At 40.8% G+C, this 18,171-nt stretch overlaps 1 protein-coding gene across 2 annotated transcripts; it reads right to left on the reverse strand.

Annotated features, from left to right (window-relative positions):
* Positions 1 to 341: 341 nt before the first annotated feature.
* On the reverse strand, positions 342 to 5,883 carry LOC123504665. Of its 2 annotated transcripts, none has more exons than XM_045255421.1 (5): positions 5,728 to 5,883; positions 4,008 to 4,197; positions 3,687 to 3,839; positions 1,244 to 1,317; positions 342 to 1,149 (listed from the first exon to the last, which is right to left on the reverse strand). In XM_045255421.1, the coding sequence occupies exons 1-5, from the start codon at positions 5,733 to 5,735 to the stop codon at positions 582 to 584; spliced, it is 993 nt and encodes a 330-aa protein (XP_045111356.1). In that variant the 5' UTR covers positions 5,736 to 5,883; the 3' UTR covers positions 342 to 581. The 2 variants fall into 2 exon arrangements, with proteins under 2 accessions (XP_045111356.1, XP_045111355.1); XM_045255420.1 differs by having other exon boundaries at positions 4,008 to 4,203; positions 5,728 to 5,863.
* Positions 5,884 to 18,171: the final 12,288 nt, after the last annotated feature.

An 18,171-nucleotide genomic window follows, 5' to 3' on the forward strand; every position in this document is an offset into this window, starting at 1 on the left:
AGGTCATCTTCCTTCCCCTCTTTCTCTGTTGTTTCCTTTTTTTTTTTTATACCATGTGGGCTTTTCACGGGAATTTACGGGCTAAAGGGGGTACTTTTTGGGGTACCTCTATCTCAAAGCCCACCTGCTAGGAAACCATTGCCCCGAGTGAGGAAGCCCAACCTACACTCAGACTGTGGACAGGATTCGAACCCGTGCGCTTGAAGACCCCTCGGACCCCAAAGCACGCATGGTTCCACTGTACCACGGCGGCCCTTTCTCCCTCTTCCCCTCTACGGCGCCATGTAACGGCGATGTCAGTATACTATAATGTCTGTGTGGCAAGTAACCTTCTTAACAAGTTGTTTTATATATTTTATTGCTACAACAAAGAAACGTAAATGTCAAGAGGAAAATAAAGCAATCAATATGTTAAATCTGATTATGTCAATACTTAAATCTTCCAGATGGAATAATCAAACAATTGCATATGTCCCATGCAGTCTGCAACACCAATGGAAGCAACAAACAGGCTCGTCCCATTTCTTCAATAAGCCTGCTCTGCTGTGCCACCCCTGCCACCTTCACAGACTGAAAACAGTTTAACAAATGCAGTGGGTTGAGGGACAGTTTCCTTGAGGACAATTAGTTTTGCACCAATAATCTAAGCCAGGTATGTAATGAGGCGACCCAACTGGAACACCGCGGCATCCTGATCCTTGCGGCTGTACTGGAGGTGGCTCCTCATGGGCCCGGTTTCGATTTCCTCTACCGTGACCCCAAACTCTCCCTCTACCTCCACCGTGTTCCTTGCCTAGACCACCGCCTTGTCCTCGACCGATACCCTGTCCTCGGCTACCACCATGTCCATGGCCGCCTCCCTGCCAACGGCCGCTGCCTCCTTGCCACCTGCTGACGTCCTCTGGTGCCGTATATGTCGTTGTCGTAATGGATGAGGGCTGAGCTTCGTACTTATTGCTGGCATCTGGAAGGCGGCTAGTGTGTGAGGTACGAGTAGTGCTGGCATGAGAAGTGCTGCCTGTACGCTGGGAGCCGCGCCCATTGCCGTATGTGGTGCTGCTTGAGTACGGGGTCTGGGAGGTGTATTGGGTGGTGGAGTAAGAACTGCCCAACACGGTATCAACGTCTTCAGATATCGCGGAGCTCGAGCTAGATAATGAAAAAGAAATTCATATAATTATGTTCTCTCTCTCTCTCTCTCTCTCTCTCTCTCTCTCTCTCTCTCTCTCTCTCTCTCTCTCACCTTTGTGCCATGTCCGTGGATGACTGGGTACCCTCAGAGTCGCTAGTTGCTTCAATGATGTTTTCTGATACTTGCTGAAGAACAAAATGAGTTATTAGGGGATTCTTTGATGCATTCAAAGAATTGTGAAATGTCCTGAAATCAAAGATTCACCAAAAACTACAACATCCGAAATAATAGTCACTGCCTGACTGGTAATAACGTGTAGGGAATAGTCTTTATATATCATAGCGGTTATGACACTAGATTATTCAGTTTAGAAAAAGACATTGTGTTTCCATGGTGCTTCAGGCCTGAGCGATTTTCCCACTTACGCTATTAATAGAGCTGCTGGGAAATTGATCTGAGGCGGGATAAAATTTTAGTCATGACAGACTTTCATCTAGACCATAACGATTGACACCAATCATGAGGTCCCGGGGTCACGTTAGAGCTTTTGTGCGTGTCCCCCGTAACTATGAAGCTGGCCGTCACAAAGCGTTGTGAAGAAGAAAGCATGAGACTTTAAAATCTTTCTAAACTTGATTCTTCAGTCTCAGAATGCAAATGAAGGTGACTTATATCTCTCTCTCTCTCTCTCTCTCTCTCTCTCTCTCTCTCTCTCTCTCTCTCTCTTTATAACAATCGAGAACTACTGCCTTTCAATTTGTAACTTCAGGATAATAAACAAATTAGATTTACATGGTAAGTAAAATTCAACACACACACACACACACACACACACACACACACACACATGGTTTCATAAAACGTACGAATCGGTCCTTCTTACTCTGCTCTTTATACTGTATACTTAACCATGAAGTATCTTATAATCAAAGTCACAGTCACAAACATATTTTCAGTGGCTGATATTAATGGCATTTTCTACGTAAATAACGACTGATACAATAGTGAATTTTATTGCTCAGCCACGATAAACAAATCTTCATAATTTCTTTGAGAAGAGGATGCTATCAATAAACATCTAGAGTCAAAAACATAAATATTTAGATAACTCTTCAACTTTCGCCCATCTCCCGCTCGCCTGAAGGATGCTAAACTTAACTAACCGAAGTATTCGTAGTGATATGCTGCCCGCTTTTAACCTACAATTATTGATTTGTATCTTTATCTTTATGCCGCGGATGTTCAAAACCGTCTTCTTGTTATTGATCTGCAACTTTTCTAATTCTTCTCACTGATCTATTTCTGCATTCGAGAAGCTGATTTTTAAAGTTGTTTGTATTCTTTGTATTCTCCTAACGCGAAAAACTTTTAAAATACTTTTTTTTTAACCATGTGGGCTTTTCACGGGAATTTTTGGGCTAAAGGAGATGCTTTTTGTGGCACCTCCTATCTCAAAACCCACCCGCTAGGAAACCCTTGCCCCGAGTGAGGAAGCCCAACCTACACTCGGACTGTGGACAGGATTCGAACCCGTGCGCTTGGAGACCCCTCGGAGCCCAAAGCACGCATGGTTCCACTGTACCACATTATTCCTATTCTTATGCATTTCTTTATTATAATCACATTTCTGTGTGTGTGTGTGTGTGTGTGTGTGTGTGTGTGTGTGTGTGTGTGTGCATTGTGCATCAGCAAATAAGGAAGCAAGTAAGTAAATAAGTAAGTAATTACATGATAAACACATAAATCAATCTAAATTAAATATTCAATAAAGAAAATCCAAACAGCGACTCTTCAGATGTTTAAATAGATATTACGTGATGAGTAGGACTTCTGGAGGGACGACAAATGTAGTTATGTGACGGTAACAGTGACGACCACCACTACTACTACTACTACTACTTTTACTACTACTACTATTACTACTACTACTACTACTACTACTACTACTACTACTACTACTACTACCACTACCACTACTACCACCACCACTACCACCACCACCACCACTACCATTACCACCACCACCACCACCACCACCACCACCACCACCACCACCACCACCACCACCACCACCACCACCACCACCACCACCACCACCACCACCACCACCACCACCACCACCACCACCACCACCACCACCACCACCACCACCACCACCACCACCACCACCACCACCACCACCACCACCACCACCACCACCACCACCACCACCACCACCACCACCACCACCGCCACCACCACCACCACCACCACCACCACCACCACCACCACCACCACCACCACCACCACCACCACCACCACCACCACCACCACCACCACCACCACCACCACCACCACCACCACCACCACTGCCACCACCACTGCCACCACTGCTGCTGCTACCACCACCACACTACTGCTACTGCTGCTGCTACTACTACTACTACTACTACTACTACTACTACTACTACTACTACTACTAGAATTAGCGTAAGTGATAAATCGGAACATACTATGGTGTGACAATACTCTTAATGCTACCGTAAGAGCAAGGGATGAGATGCACTCAATCTACCTGGCTGGAGTGGTTCTGGTGGTTCATTATTAGAGGGCCGAGAGACGCCAGTGTCCGAGAGTAGCAGCGGCGGCCTACCGCGCTCTTAAGTTCTTGTGCTACCTCCACCATTTCGTCGTCCAGGGAAGCAATGACAGACTCCATCAGGTTCATCTGGAGAGAGGGAGAGAGAGAATGTTTTATATATATATATATATATATATATATATATATATATATATATATATATATATATATATATATATATATATATATATCAAAGCAAGGTCGTGTTGCTTCGCTTGTGAATATCCTTCACGAGTTTTAAATCAGTTTTCTTACCGTTTCCTTGATGTAGTCGCTCAGCACCCTCAGTCTGGCCAGCCCCTCCGCTTGCTTCTCCGCCGTTTCGCAAACCGGTCCCCTACACTGCATGGACCAGCCTGATTCTTGTCCTGACCAGTGCATTTCCCCTCTCACCACTACAATTACTGCCATCACTGCCACTGCCAAGCCAGGCGGCGCAGTCTTTCTGTTTCTCCACAGAGATGTGAAAAAGATATACCCATTATATAGTAAAACTAAATTGTACTGACCCGTAGGACTAGGCCTATAATCCGTGCGACGTTGCCATATCTCTCATTACTTCAAGGAAAATGGAATATCTGTTCTTTATTTATTTCAATGCATGACTTGGCTAAAAATATATATGTAAGTGATGGACAAGACATGAAGATGCCATAGCTAGATTATATATAGTAAAGGTTCTGGTTATAAAAGTGAAAATGAGGCTGATAATTTACCAAATATTTACTATTATGTCCTCTCGAGATAGCCAGTGTAATAATAATGAGTGGGGAAAAGAAACGCTGATAAGGTTGTGATGCTGTGGTGTATATCTTGTTTGCACTGGGACAAATCCTCTTCACTGTGCCTTCAGATATACCTGCTGCACCTGCTGTCCTCTTCCTCGCTTGATTTATTGGTAAAAGTGGTCCTTGCAAGCTTTATGTATTAATTCTGTAGACAATTAAACTTTTTGTACAATTCACAATTAATTCTACAATGTATACTCGTATGAAGGTCTGTCCATACCAGAAAAAATTGTTTGAAAAGAATATTTCCAAAAAGTTTGCAAACTGTCTCCAAGGAATTTTCACGTGAATTTGTTTCCCGTTCAGAATGGGAAACATTGGTGTGTGTGTGTGTGTGTGTGTTCATCATTCACCTTAGTCGTCTGGTAGTCACGACACCTAGCCAGTCGTTCCCCTATACAGAAAGAGCTCAGAGCTCCTACTGACCGATGTTTTGGGAGGACCACAACACATACCACACACACCAACCGGGACAATGAGGCCACAATCCCTCGAGTTCCATCCCGTACCTACTCGCTGCTAAGTGAACAGGGCAGGGCTACGCACATTGCAATACGGAATCATTCCGTATGGAAGAGTGAAATATGTTTGCTTTGAACTAATACAGAACACCATTTGTTCCGTATATATTTGGCTGTTGAATGCAAATAAAATAATTAATTCAAAATAATCAGACCAAATGTACAACCCGTTCAGAAAAAAATGTGAGTGGTAAGATTTGTCATGTGATATGTTATAATTATGCTTCGTATCGTCTTTCCTTGCACCTTCACCACCAACTGTTGTCAGTCTAGAGAAGAGAGATAAAGGATGGAGGTAGTAACTTTACTCATACCTATAACTGAGTCATTACAACCTGTTTCATGAGTTGGGAGAAAAGTTACGATTTTAGTCTTATCTTTTTTCCAAATGTGTCACTTTTCTATTAGGCTATATCAACACGCGTTATTAACTGTTGATTATTGCTGCTTCTCATTATAGTTAAAAAGACTTCTGTTGTATGGTGTATAAACCAAGCAGACTACAATATCGCAAAACATCACGCTCAGCAAAAAGAGTAGCTACAGCGAAATCTTATCATTAGTGCCTATAGCTAAAATTAATTTAAATTATCTACGTAGAGTTATTCAGGCACAGAAGTCAGGATGCGAATGTCACTCGCGACAAATGATTACAGTAATACTCACAATAACATCTTGACACGATCGAAGGACTAACTCGCAGTACAGTTATAGTATTTGCTCTCGAGGATACGCTGCGACTGAGAGGATGAAAGGTGACTGTGTGTGCATCGCTACCCGACACTGTGGCTCCCTTGTTTACTGTTTGGTTCGACAAGGAGGCCACTAGGGCTTCTAGGAGAGAGAGAGAGAGAGAGAGAGAGAGAGAGAGAGAGAGAGAGAGATTAGGTAAAAAATTTTCTTAACTACAGACAGTTAAATCAGGAATAGAAGAAGAATACTGATATCGAAAAATATTGTATCAGTCGAAAAGTAAAATTCTCCAAGTGTTTTTATTTCATCTAAAAGTGAAACATTTATTATATTTCATATATATATATATATATATATATATATATATATATATATATATATATATATATATATATATATATATATATATATATATATATATATATATATATATATATATATATATATATATATATATATATATATATATATATATATATATGCCGCATTCTACGAAATCTAAAATATTTTATTGCTGTGTAAAAGTAAAGAACATATTCCAGTAATCAGACATAGATATTTGAAAGTAATCACTATAATTTTTTTCAAATTTTTGACGCGCCCCCGAGCACGTGCAAAAAAAAAAAAAAAAAAAAAAAAAAAAAGAAACGCGATTAACTAACCCATAAAAAGTCTGCATCGATTTACCTTGCTTTATATTAATCGAGAGAGAGAGAGAGAGAGAGAGAGAGAGAGAGAGAGAGAGAGAGAGAGAGTGTGTGTGTGTGTGTGTGTGTGTATTTTTCCATTATCATACATCTACGTTACATTAATTCCAGTCATACGAAAACTTCCGTATTTAGCTCTTGATATAAATTACAATATTAATAATGTTTCAGACATTGAGCTAAGTTGGAGAAAGTGAGAAGGAACACAGGTGTTTGGAGATTATTTTATTTCCGACTAGTTTCACACAATTCTAATCAGAAACAAGGTCATCTTTTCAAACACCTGCTGTCAGTAATAATAACAATAAAAAGTATCCTTTCTACAGATCTAATATGCTGTGTCCTACCGTTGTTCGGAAATAGAATCTTACTATGGCGTGGGATAAGAATGCTGTTTTGACTGTGAATGTCGTGACCTAATTGGTAACAATATTGTTAATCCGGACACGTGTGTGTGATTTCCTCACACACAGGGTTTGTGTGCTGCAGTTTCGTAACGAAAGACTGGCAACAATCCGAGGAGAAGGATAAGCTGGGCAGAACTTGTGAAGTTTTATTTCTTGTGCAAGTGAATACAATAGCAGCGAGTCTAATATTGTCTCTGCTCTTATCAGTCTTCTCTCCAACTCACCGTTCTTACAGACTGGTCTAGCTCACTGTTCCCCTACTTACTTCTTACTTTTACGTGCACACTCATTTTTAATTTTCTGCTTACTAACTTGCTTTGGCTCAAAACCTCCTTTTATACAATATATGTTACTATATTACAGAATCTCCTTGGTCATCTTTGTCACATCACATAAGAGACACAATTCTACAATACACAAATAAAGGATTAAAGCATATACATGAAAGCTAGATTAGGGTCCGCCCAGCTGCTGCCGGGAGATCAAGCAGGGACATACTCCGACAGGCGACAAACCCCCGCTGGTGACGCAACTCCCGTCTAGTTTTCCTGATTTCTCCGGATTCTTCCGGCACAGCAATATGCTTTGGTGTCGCATGAGGAAAATGAATGCAATCATAAGAGACAGAAGTAAATGTAAGATAAACTTCTGTCATTTGAAGGTACTGATAGCGAAGCAGTGTCGTCATGATAGATTTCTATCCTTTCGTGACGCCGAAGTGAAGTTTAACTCTACAAAAAAGAGTAATCACCCATCAAACAAGCAATTCTGCCATTTTGCCTAACACACACACACACACACACACACACACACACACACACACACACACACACACACACACACACTCACTACAACTAGTGTTTTAACTCTTTCATTTTGAAACGAGACAATTATCACCTTCTCACCTCAATACGCAATGTGTGAATTCTTCATAAGCGTCTGTGAAATTAGATTTTGAAGTTGTAATTAATCAAGATTGGATGTGACTCGTAGAACAAGTAAAATCTTACCAAGGCGTCGGTCGGGTAAGATACCGTTTTATCTTTTAGCTGTGAATGTTTATTACTGCGACCTAATTGGCAAAATTGTAATTTGATATCATATGTGGATAATGAGGGCAATTATGAGTAGATTTAGGTTAAGCTCATCTCAAATTCACGGGCACTGGTACACACGGTGTCGTCATGATAGATAGTTCATGTATATGCTTTAATCCTTTATTTGTGTATTATAGAATTGTCTCTCTTATGTTATGTGACAAAGATGACCAAGGAGATTCTGTAATATAGTAACATACATTGTATAAAAGGAGGGTTTGAGCCAAAGCAAGTCAGGTATTATGGTATCATGGTCCGCTTACTCATCCTTTCGTGACGCCGATGTGACTTTTAACACTCACTAAGCGTAATCACCAATGCAATCAGCAGTTTTGTCGTTTTGTCTCATACACACACACACACACACACACACACACACACACACACACACACACACACACACACACACACACACAGAAGGAGCTTTAAGGTCTTTCCGTAAGCGAATAGCTGGCTGGGTGATCAGCAAACGACCATACGTGAATGACACACACACACACACACACACACACACCGCATAGTGTAGTGGTTAGCACGCTCGACTCACAATCGAGAGGGCCGGGTTCGAGTCTCGGTAAGCGGCGAGGCAAATGGGTAAGCCTCTTAATGTGTGGCCCCTGTTCACCTAGCAGTAAATAGGTACGGGATGTAACTGGAGGGGTTGTGGCCTCGCTTTCCCGGTGTGTGGAGTGTGTTGTGGTCTCAGTCCTACCCGAAGATCGGTCTATGAGCTCTGAGCTCGCTCCGTAATGGGGAAGACTGGCTGGGTGACCAGCAGGCGACCGAGGTGAATTACACCAATTAGTATAAGCTTTGAGGTCTTAACGTAGGGAAACAACTGGCTGAGTGATCACCTGACGACACACACACACACACACACACACACACACACACACATATTCTTGAGATACTACAATTATCTTATTTTCTGAGTGACTAAAAAGTTATAAAGAAAGCAGCAGCAGAAAGAAAGATTTTAATCAGTCTTATAATTAACGGAAAAGACTCCATGTCAACAATGAAAAATAACCCGCGAGTTCTTGGAAGTAATTTTTTACTTTCCAAGACAGAAAGACAAACATGCCGACTAAACAGTGCATGGCGTGCTTAATTAACCTGTCATCAGTGGCCCTCCCTCTCGTCCCATATGGCCAGCCACAAGCCTGGCAGACGCAGATTTTATTTTTTATGATTCCATTGTCTGTTAACGCTGGTCTGGCTATCTCTTTCCCATGTCTCAGGTGAGGGTTTGCAATCCCGGTGCCCCTTAGCACTTCGAAATGATTAATATCGTTCTCTCATTCGCCCAGAAATTTACAAGCTTATATACTTCTCATTCCGTGTCTCCTCTTCGAATACTTGACATACTTTTGTTTCAAGTAATGATATATATAGTGAAGACGGTGAAGGATGATTTTCATGTAAAGTCTGTGTGATGGTAAAGAAACAGTGAAGCACTGTAAAATACACGCTTTCCACTAAACATGATGGTTAACCAGCATGCTAAAGTGTTCCGTTAACGTGTTCCACTAGCAAAGAGGACCTTGTGTCGTTGGCTTTCGTGAGCAAAGTATAGTAGAAATAAATCTTTCTTTTTATTTACACATTGCATAATAGATATCCTCTTCAATCTATCTTAACCATCAGCATATCCTTTCGTCTTGATTACCTTACCACAGACAGAGCCCTTCATAGAAAACGAGATTTTATTTGGAGAGACAAGTGCATGTTACGGTTTGTATAGTATTATGATGCCTTGATGTTATTCCTGTTGTGCAATGACGATGATGATAATAGAAATAACATCAATAGCAGCAACAGCAGCAGTAGCAGTAGTAGTATTGGTGATATAAGTAGTAATAGTACCTAACAAAACTCTCTCTCTCTCTCTCTCTCTCTCTCTCTCTCTCTCTCTCTCTCTCTCTCATCCAGAACTTACACATGGGGCACCCTTGAATCATTGGACGCCGTCAGAAGCGCGAAGACACAGATCAGATCACGCCCACCTAGACCATCCACCCCCGTGTCCTCGTCAGCCGAAGCCACCCATCCGCACCACGGGCCGCGCCTTCATTTCCCATGGTGGAGTGTGAGGGCCCGGAGGAGGAGGCAGGGGGAGGTTACTGCCGATCAGTATGCCAAAGTAATTATGTGCTTTAGTTTATTTACTGTTATATTTGTCATTTGTTACCATTCAAGGGACTAAGAAATTATTGGTATGGACACACAAGAAGAAAGATTAATAAGAAAATTTAATATCGTTTTTCTAACTTTCATAATTATCTAAAAAAAAAAAAAAAAAAGCACAGTGCAAAAGTTAAGATAGAACAATGAAAATGGAGCCTACGAGCACTAACACTGGTGACATTTTTGGAAGTTCAGTCTTGTTTGTGGTGAGCAATGGTTGTATCATCAAGAACAAGAGAGTTATAGCTGTCTCGAAACTAATTTGAACCGTTGCGTTATGAATCACTCCCTTGCAAGCACTATCAACTTTGTGAAAGAGTTTGGCAATATGATACTATTTACCTTTTTTCTTTTCTTTTCTATTCTTTTCCTGTGTATGTGTCCTTCATTACATAACATTTAGAATTAATCTGTAACCTGAAGTTTCGTTGCGTAAGTCGCGAGAATGCTCCCTAAAAGCCACGACAAATACATGCTATATATAGATTGATGTGCGTTCATTTGTACATACGATCTACAACTTTGAGTTTCATTGATCTTAGACAATACCTGAATTTACTGATATTCCATGCTGGACCTGCATTGGCCTCCCCGGTGGTGCTCACTGGGCGACGCGGCAGAGGGTTAGGGTTAGTGATGGTGACGTGCGTTGTGACGGCACGGCGTGACGGGATCCGCGGTAGTGTTGTGAACACACGAACCTACGTACACTGGATAGGCAGAGCTTGGCAGAATGGTGACAACTCTCTCACTCTACACCAACTTCCTGTTTTCTCTTACGTTTTCCTTTCGCTGTTTATGATCATTTCCTCTCTTTTCCTGTACAAAGGTGACTATTCACAAACTTAACATAGTTTGTCAGCTGCCATATGATGCGCATACTGCCTGACACACACAGGTGGGAAGCAATACCTGTCTGGGCGGAGTACTGAGATAGCATTGATTAAAGGCTGTATCCTACGCGGTGATGGGGTTATCTATATCGTTATCACGGTACTGTTCTATGACTCAGTGTGGAATCCTACTATTCCCACGCACGCGCTCACACACACACACACACACACACACACACACACACACACACACACACACACGTGGAAGGGTGAAATAGAGACGTTAATATTGATTGATTTTGGAGAAGCAACAAAGTCAAGAGGTGCTACCCTTTGGTTCCTCTTATGCCTCGATCGAGCTCTGCAGTTTCCTCCCTTCCTCGTCTTGTCACCACTGCCTTGCCACACGGACGGTGGCCTTAATTATTTTAGTGGCAGATATCATTGCTCTATAGTGGTTTCTTCTTAAATTTTAGGTAAGCCTTTTCTGATTGCATGCTTTCTGTTGGGACTGGTGCCTTCAGTGCGGTCTTTTTTCTCTTATTGCCTGTAGCCAGAGCTCATCTTACGTAAAATGATAAACAAACTTTAATATCTTTTTATCTGATTTCCTCCTTCCTTAACGCTGAGACTCAGGACAAATGGTGGCTTTCTATCGCCAATGCTGATGTTAAGGGAAATATGTGTGATAGGTAGGTTTGTTTATTATCTGTGTTTCGGGGATGAAGAGTTGGAAAAATATGTCCTTTTTTTTCTTTCTAATCTATATTGCTTTTACTCTTCTTCAAATTTTATCAGTGTATTTCATTTTATCTATCGACATGCATTTGTCCATTTGTCTATTCATTTATATTCTATTTTCTTAATATATCTTTTAATTCAACTTTATCTAATCACTTATCTATCCATTTCTCTTTATTTATTCACGGTATAGAAGAACTCTTCCAGTAATGCAGCTCATTCCTGATTGGAAAGTTTCATTTTCTCACATCTTCCCAAGGTCACCATCTATTTAGAGCCTTACTTTTGTAATAATTTCTTAAATATATCTTTATCTTAAGAAAAATAAAATAAACTACCTTTCTGTACGCCCGTGTGCAAACATTCTTGTTCAGTGCTCAGGGAATAAGAATACAATAGCGATAAAGAAATTGGAGTTCTATTGTTGCTTTGCTTTATACAAACTGGGGCAAATAGATTATGTATATAAGTGTATTGGGAGACACGTGATGCACTTTTCTGGAGGGTTAGCAAATGTGGAGGGGCGGGGTGTGGCCAGTGAGTGTAGGGAGGGAGCCTTGGAGGACTGGTTCGTGGGCAACAGGCGTGCACGTGTCAGGTGTCACGCCACGCATGGCACTCCCGCCTGGAGACACTGCGTCATTCAGGTCAGAGTAAAGAAGGTGAACGCGTGTCACTGATGATTAACACAATATACAGTAACTGCCAAAAAATACTCGAACGTTTTATGATATTCTCCTGGCATCGGTGACTAGCCCCGAGATATTACGTAACTTAAGGAAACAGACAGATTAAGTCCATTAGTTACATACTAAATACATATATAGAGAAGCAGAATAGAGGATATATGTACTAGCTTTCATGTTTTCAGTGGCATTAAATGAGTACTTAAGATATGGAAGAAAGTAGAGCTTTTTTTTTTTATGTAAGAGGGGAAAACTGGTCAAGAAGAACAAAAACGATCAAACAAAAAGGGCTACTGAGATGTTAGTCTCCGAACATGGTCAAGAAAGTTAGCCAAAAAAATATGGGTTAAATGTCTTAAAATCTCCCTCTTAATTAAGTTCGAGTAATAGGTAGATGTAAATACAGAATCAGGCTGGGAGTTCCAAAGTTTGCCAGAGAAAGGGGTGAATGATTGAGAGTACTGGTTAATTTTTGCTTTAGAGAGGTGGATAGAACAGGGTAAGAGAGAAAAAGTCTTGTGTAGCGAGGCCGCGGGAGGAAGGGAGGCATGCAGTTAGTAAGATCAGAAAAGCAGTCAGCATGAAAAAAGTGGTAGAAGATAGTAAGAGATCCAGTAGTGTGACCGTGAAAAAATGGCTGAAAACAGTAAGTCAGAGGAGACAAGTTTATAAGACAAAAGCTTTTGATTCCACACTATTCAAGAGAGTAGTATGAGTTGAATCAAGACCCATACATGTTTTTTGGGTTTAGAAAAATCATTGATGAATAACAGGAAGAGAGTGCGTGACAGGACAGAATCCTGAAGGGCATCACTGTTAATAGGTTTAGAGTCCGTATCCAGAAACGCTTTGGTCTCTCTCCACGACTATTTTCCAAGGCCACAGAGACGATTAGAGGAGTTTCTAAGATTGTTTCTCCAATTGATAATGTAGAAATCTTGCCACTCTGTCCTCTAGAATCGTAAAAACACCTTAAAAACTTGTGTAAACTTAAATAAACCGTCTTGAAATAGTGGAGGTGAAGCGAAGACATGTTTGGGAATACGAGGCTAGATCCAACGGAGCGAAATTTGAAATGAAGTTGTAAAAAGAAAGATAGAAGACATAGGAGGGTAATTTAGAGATCAAAGCTTTGTAATAAACTCTGTGAACCACTTTTGATATCTCTAAGGCAGCAGAAGTTAAAATGGAAATATTGGTGATAAAGAATAATTAAAAGGAGACAAAATAGACATATATATATATATATATTAACTGGCCATATTTGGTAGCGCTAGGGTAATAATAAATTTTGAAAAGGAAGAAGGAAGAGTATGAGATGAATTGAAAAGACAATATGTAAGGAATGAAGAACAGCACACGAGGAAGCAAAAGGGAGGGAGGGAGGAGAGAGGGTTAAGAGATAGAAAGTGTAAACCAGTGTTGTTTGGAACCAGATTGGTGTAGAGGAGTATGGGAGGTTAGTGGGAGGGGGGAACCGCAGACCTCAACCCGTGGAAGGTCAGGGAGTGTTAGGGAGTATTAAGGAAGGAGTCTTACATAACACTCCCCTCGCCTCCGTCCCTCCCTTACCCCTCGTGAGTTGCCGCCCCGGAGGTATATAAGACAAAAGCCCCCGGGCCTCACCTGTCCCCGTCGCCCGCTTCCATCAACAAAGGTGAGACGTCCCTCCCTACCCGGTACCTTCTCCCAATCCTAGACTCACAGTCCCCGTTAATTGTATGCTGTGCGTGACATGGATTCCTGCTAGTGTGGCTGCAGCAACACTGGCGGTGCTCAACAGAGGTGTTGTGTTGTGCAGGTTAGGTTAGGTCAAGTTGTTAGGTGCTGTCTTGTGTAGCCTCAGGAAGTGCCTTGTGTAGGTCAACTTGTCATTAATTTTCATTTCCCTTATTTTAGTCATGTTCTTATGTTCTGCTTCACAAATTGATACGTTCTTGGTGATTCGGATCTTCAGAAGAAAGAGGAAAACCAGTGATGTTACAAGCAACATCATTATTGTGGACTCCAGATGTCTCGACACTCACTTATAGGTGGTATAAAGTGGTTAAGCGTCTGGATGCCACAATAAGATACTGTATATAATATAACTTCTTGTCCTCTTCGTATGTTCTAAGTGAAGATCAAATAACAAACAACAACAGACTTTCAAGTCCTTAACCCTTTCAATACTAAGACACATTTTTATCTTGAGACTTGTGTACGATTAGACCATTTTATTGATGTTAGGAAGGGTCTATGGAGGTCAGAAGATTAATGGCTACAGTCTTTACTATTCTAATCCCAACATATATTTCTGAAGCTGTAAAAAATTGGTAAATACTAACCAGAATGTATATTAAAACGCGTCATGGTAGTGGAGGGGTTAACTATACAGAGAAAGGGTCAGCTATGATATAAAGGTAGAGAAAAGTGTAATATACGGACACAGCTGCTTGTAGATAAGGTATAAACGTTTGCTGGCGTGGTATTGCGTTACACATGGTGGTGATGGTGGTGATGATGGTGGTGGGGTGGTGCACAGGGTTGGATGCCTGGGTTTGTCTGATTATTTGTTTTTGTCTTTTCTTTTTGGTTATTATCTCTTTGTGTTCTGATTATTGCTCTTGATGTGGAGGTGGCAGTGGTGGTGGTAGCGGTGATAATGGTGGCAGTGGTGGTAGTGGTGGCGGTGGTGGGTGGTGGTGGTGGTTGAGGTAATGGTGATAGTAGTTGAGCCTGTATGTTCTTGAATCTTAAGTGTTCGGACGTGAATATATACATGGTATCTGCTGAGGACGAGTCACTGTAATTATATACCTTGAATTTACAGATAGTTTGATGAACATTTCAAACAAAAATAGCAATTCTGATGATGATAATGTTGATCCACTTAACAGTGTGTAGAGTATCCTTCATGCATCTCTTCCCAACTTATTCCTATCCCAACCAGATCCTCTCTCAACACTCTACCAAATCTAACCTCACATAATCCTGTGTCCCCCAAGCCTTCCTCCTCTCCGCTCTCTCTCCACACCTCGCCCACAATGAATACCATTGTTCATGAGGCAACAGATAATGGAAATAGTTACGCGTAACATATTTGGACCAAGCAAGACGTATTACAAGGTTTCCACCAAAAGGCTCTTGAGCAAAGTTAGGACGCAAGAGACTGATGAGAAAGTTTTAGGCTGTATAAGACCACGGATATGCGACAGGTGACAGGTGGCTTTAAACCCGAGTGAAAACAAGTAATTTGTGTATCACAGCAACTTTTTTAGGGAGATTGTTATTTTTTTCAATAATCACTAATAATCCATAACGAAATTAGAAGCGATATAAATAGATTTTCAGACAATAGGAAAATAGATACGTTAATTAGGTGGAATTCTGATGCTGAAAATCCTCCGGACAAATAAGGTAAACGAACCAACATATAAATGACAAATATGACTTGATATTAGCAAATGTAAAGTACGTATATAGCTTAGATGAGATCCATATGATATCTACACAATAAAGAGCATTTTTCTTCTATAAACAGAGGACGAAAAAAAACTTGAGTTAGTTCTATCTCAGAGAAAATCATACACAGAGACCAGAAATAATGCAAATCGTGTATTAAGGACTCGGTAATCAGATCAGTGGACTGAGAAATCAGGCTATTAGTGCTGACTTAAAAGCGACGTATAAAAGGTTAGAAAATATATGGATGGGGATGATAGGTGGAAATAGGTAGGTATGTTGTCAAAGGCACTGCAACGTGTAGGCGTAATGGCTTGTTGCGGCTTCCCTTATTTTCATATGTTTCTTATATTCTTAAGTTTTGTTATCATGACTAAAAATTCCCGATATAGTATACTTGACACTGCTCAGGTTTCATCTAGATATATGTAGTGCAGTTCTGGTTCTCATATCAGGAAAAGGATATAAATCTGTTAGTGTAAAGGAATGACTAAAAATTGCAATGTATGAGAAGCATTCCTTATAATTCATGTTTATTAGAGAGGCATATATTAAACCCTTCAGTACCATGACGTATTTCCATATTAATTCTGGTTACTATTTGGTGATTTTGTGCAGCTTCAGAAACTTATGTGGGGATTAAAATAGTGAAGATTCTGGCCATTAACCTTCTAACCTCCATAGACCTTTCCTAATGTAAATGAAATCGTCTAAACATACCCAAAATTTATGGTAAAAATGCGTTCCAGTACTGAAGGGGTTAAGAGGGAATCAACTATAGATCTTTAAGTAGTAAAAATAGCATAAGGAGTAAAACAACGTCAGCATTAGCAAAAATCCTCATGGTCTGTAATCAGGCAAAGACGAAAAATGAAGTGGATCAAGCCTAATGACATTAAATTGAAAAAACAAACAGAAAACGATGAAGAAATTTGTGACTGGAGGTGATAGGTGGAAATAGGCATAGATGTGATTTATATAGGGCAACCACGTGTAGGACTAATGATGTCTTCTTCATACTTTCTCATGCTTGTAGCTATTATGTCCTCTCCTTACCATGCTTCGCCAAAACAAGCTTTGCCTCTCTTCCTTTCATATCCATCTTTCTATCATCTCTTCCAGATCCGTAGCTGCTCTTCCTTACTGAATCCTCACTCCCACATCCACGCTATTCCTCCTCTCCCCAGTCCCTCCTCTCCCTCATCCTCTTCTCTCCTTTCGTCTCTCTCTCTCTCTCTCTCTCTCTCTCTCTCTCTCTCTCTCTCTCCCCGACAGGCGCCACCGGTCCTCACGCCTCAGAAGTTTGGTGGGTCATGTTCACGGGCTTATTCCTGCAGCTTGACTTGGTTTACACACTTTGTCCTTGCGCCAGTTGATGCAGCCGCTGCCACTACCACCATCACCACCACTATCATTAATACTACTATTACTACTGTTGCTGCTCCTACTACTACTACTACTACTACTACTACTACTACTACTACTACTACTACTACTACTACTACTACTACTACTACTACTACTACTACTACTACTACTACTACTACTACTACTACTACTACTACTACTACTACTACTACTACTGCTGCTGCTGCTGCTGCTGCTGCTGCTACTATCATCACAACACCTTCCATTATCTATTACGATTATCACTGCTATCTACTTTGGCACAACAACAACAACAACAACAACAACAACAACAACAACAACAATGATAATAATAGCAGCAGCAGCAACAGCAGCAGCAGCAGTAGTAGCAGCAATAGCAGCAGCTGTAGTAGCAACAGCAATAGTAATAACAACAAAAGACAACAACAACAGTAGACGCAGCAGAAACAGTAACAACAGTAGCAGCAGCAGCAACAACAACAACAACAACAACAACAACAACAACAACAACAACAACAACAACACCTGTTACTACTACTACTACTACTACTACTACTACTACTACTACTACTACTATGAGTACTATATCTACATCTCAAGCAATTTATCTATCTACGTATGTCTATCTACCTACCTACTACTATATAAATACATTCTACCATTATTTATTACCATTACAGCCTTCCACTACCACCATTACTAACATTGTCCTGCACTACTATCACCAGCAACACCACTTTCCTTCACCACTATTAATTCATTATCCACAGCACAATCCGCTCTCCTCTTCCATCAATATCACCTTTGCTTCCTCCACTCTCTTCTACAGCTTCACGTGTCATGCCCTGCTTAGAGGACTGTTGATAAATAATACGCGAGGTTCATCTTGTACATTCTCCTCTTTTTATACGCATTTAAAGATAGGG

Source organism: Portunus trituberculatus, chromosome 16 (assembly GCF_017591435.1).
Source record: "Portunus trituberculatus isolate SZX2019 chromosome 16, ASM1759143v1, whole genome shotgun sequence".
NCBI lineage: Eukaryota > Metazoa > Arthropoda > Malacostraca > Decapoda > Portunidae > Portunus > Portunus trituberculatus.

Excerpts from the sequence above, each read along its gene's own strand:
- LOC123504665 (XM_045255420.1), bottom strand. Across the intron at positions 3,840-4,007 it reads GCGACTACATCAAGGAAACG|ATGAACCTGATGGAGTCTGT; the intron begins GTAAGAAAACTG and ends CCCTCTCTCCAG. Across the intron at positions 1,150-1,243 it reads TCCACGGACATGGCACAAAG|CTCGAGCTCCGCGATATCTG; the intron begins GTGAGAGAGAGA and ends TTCATTATCTAG.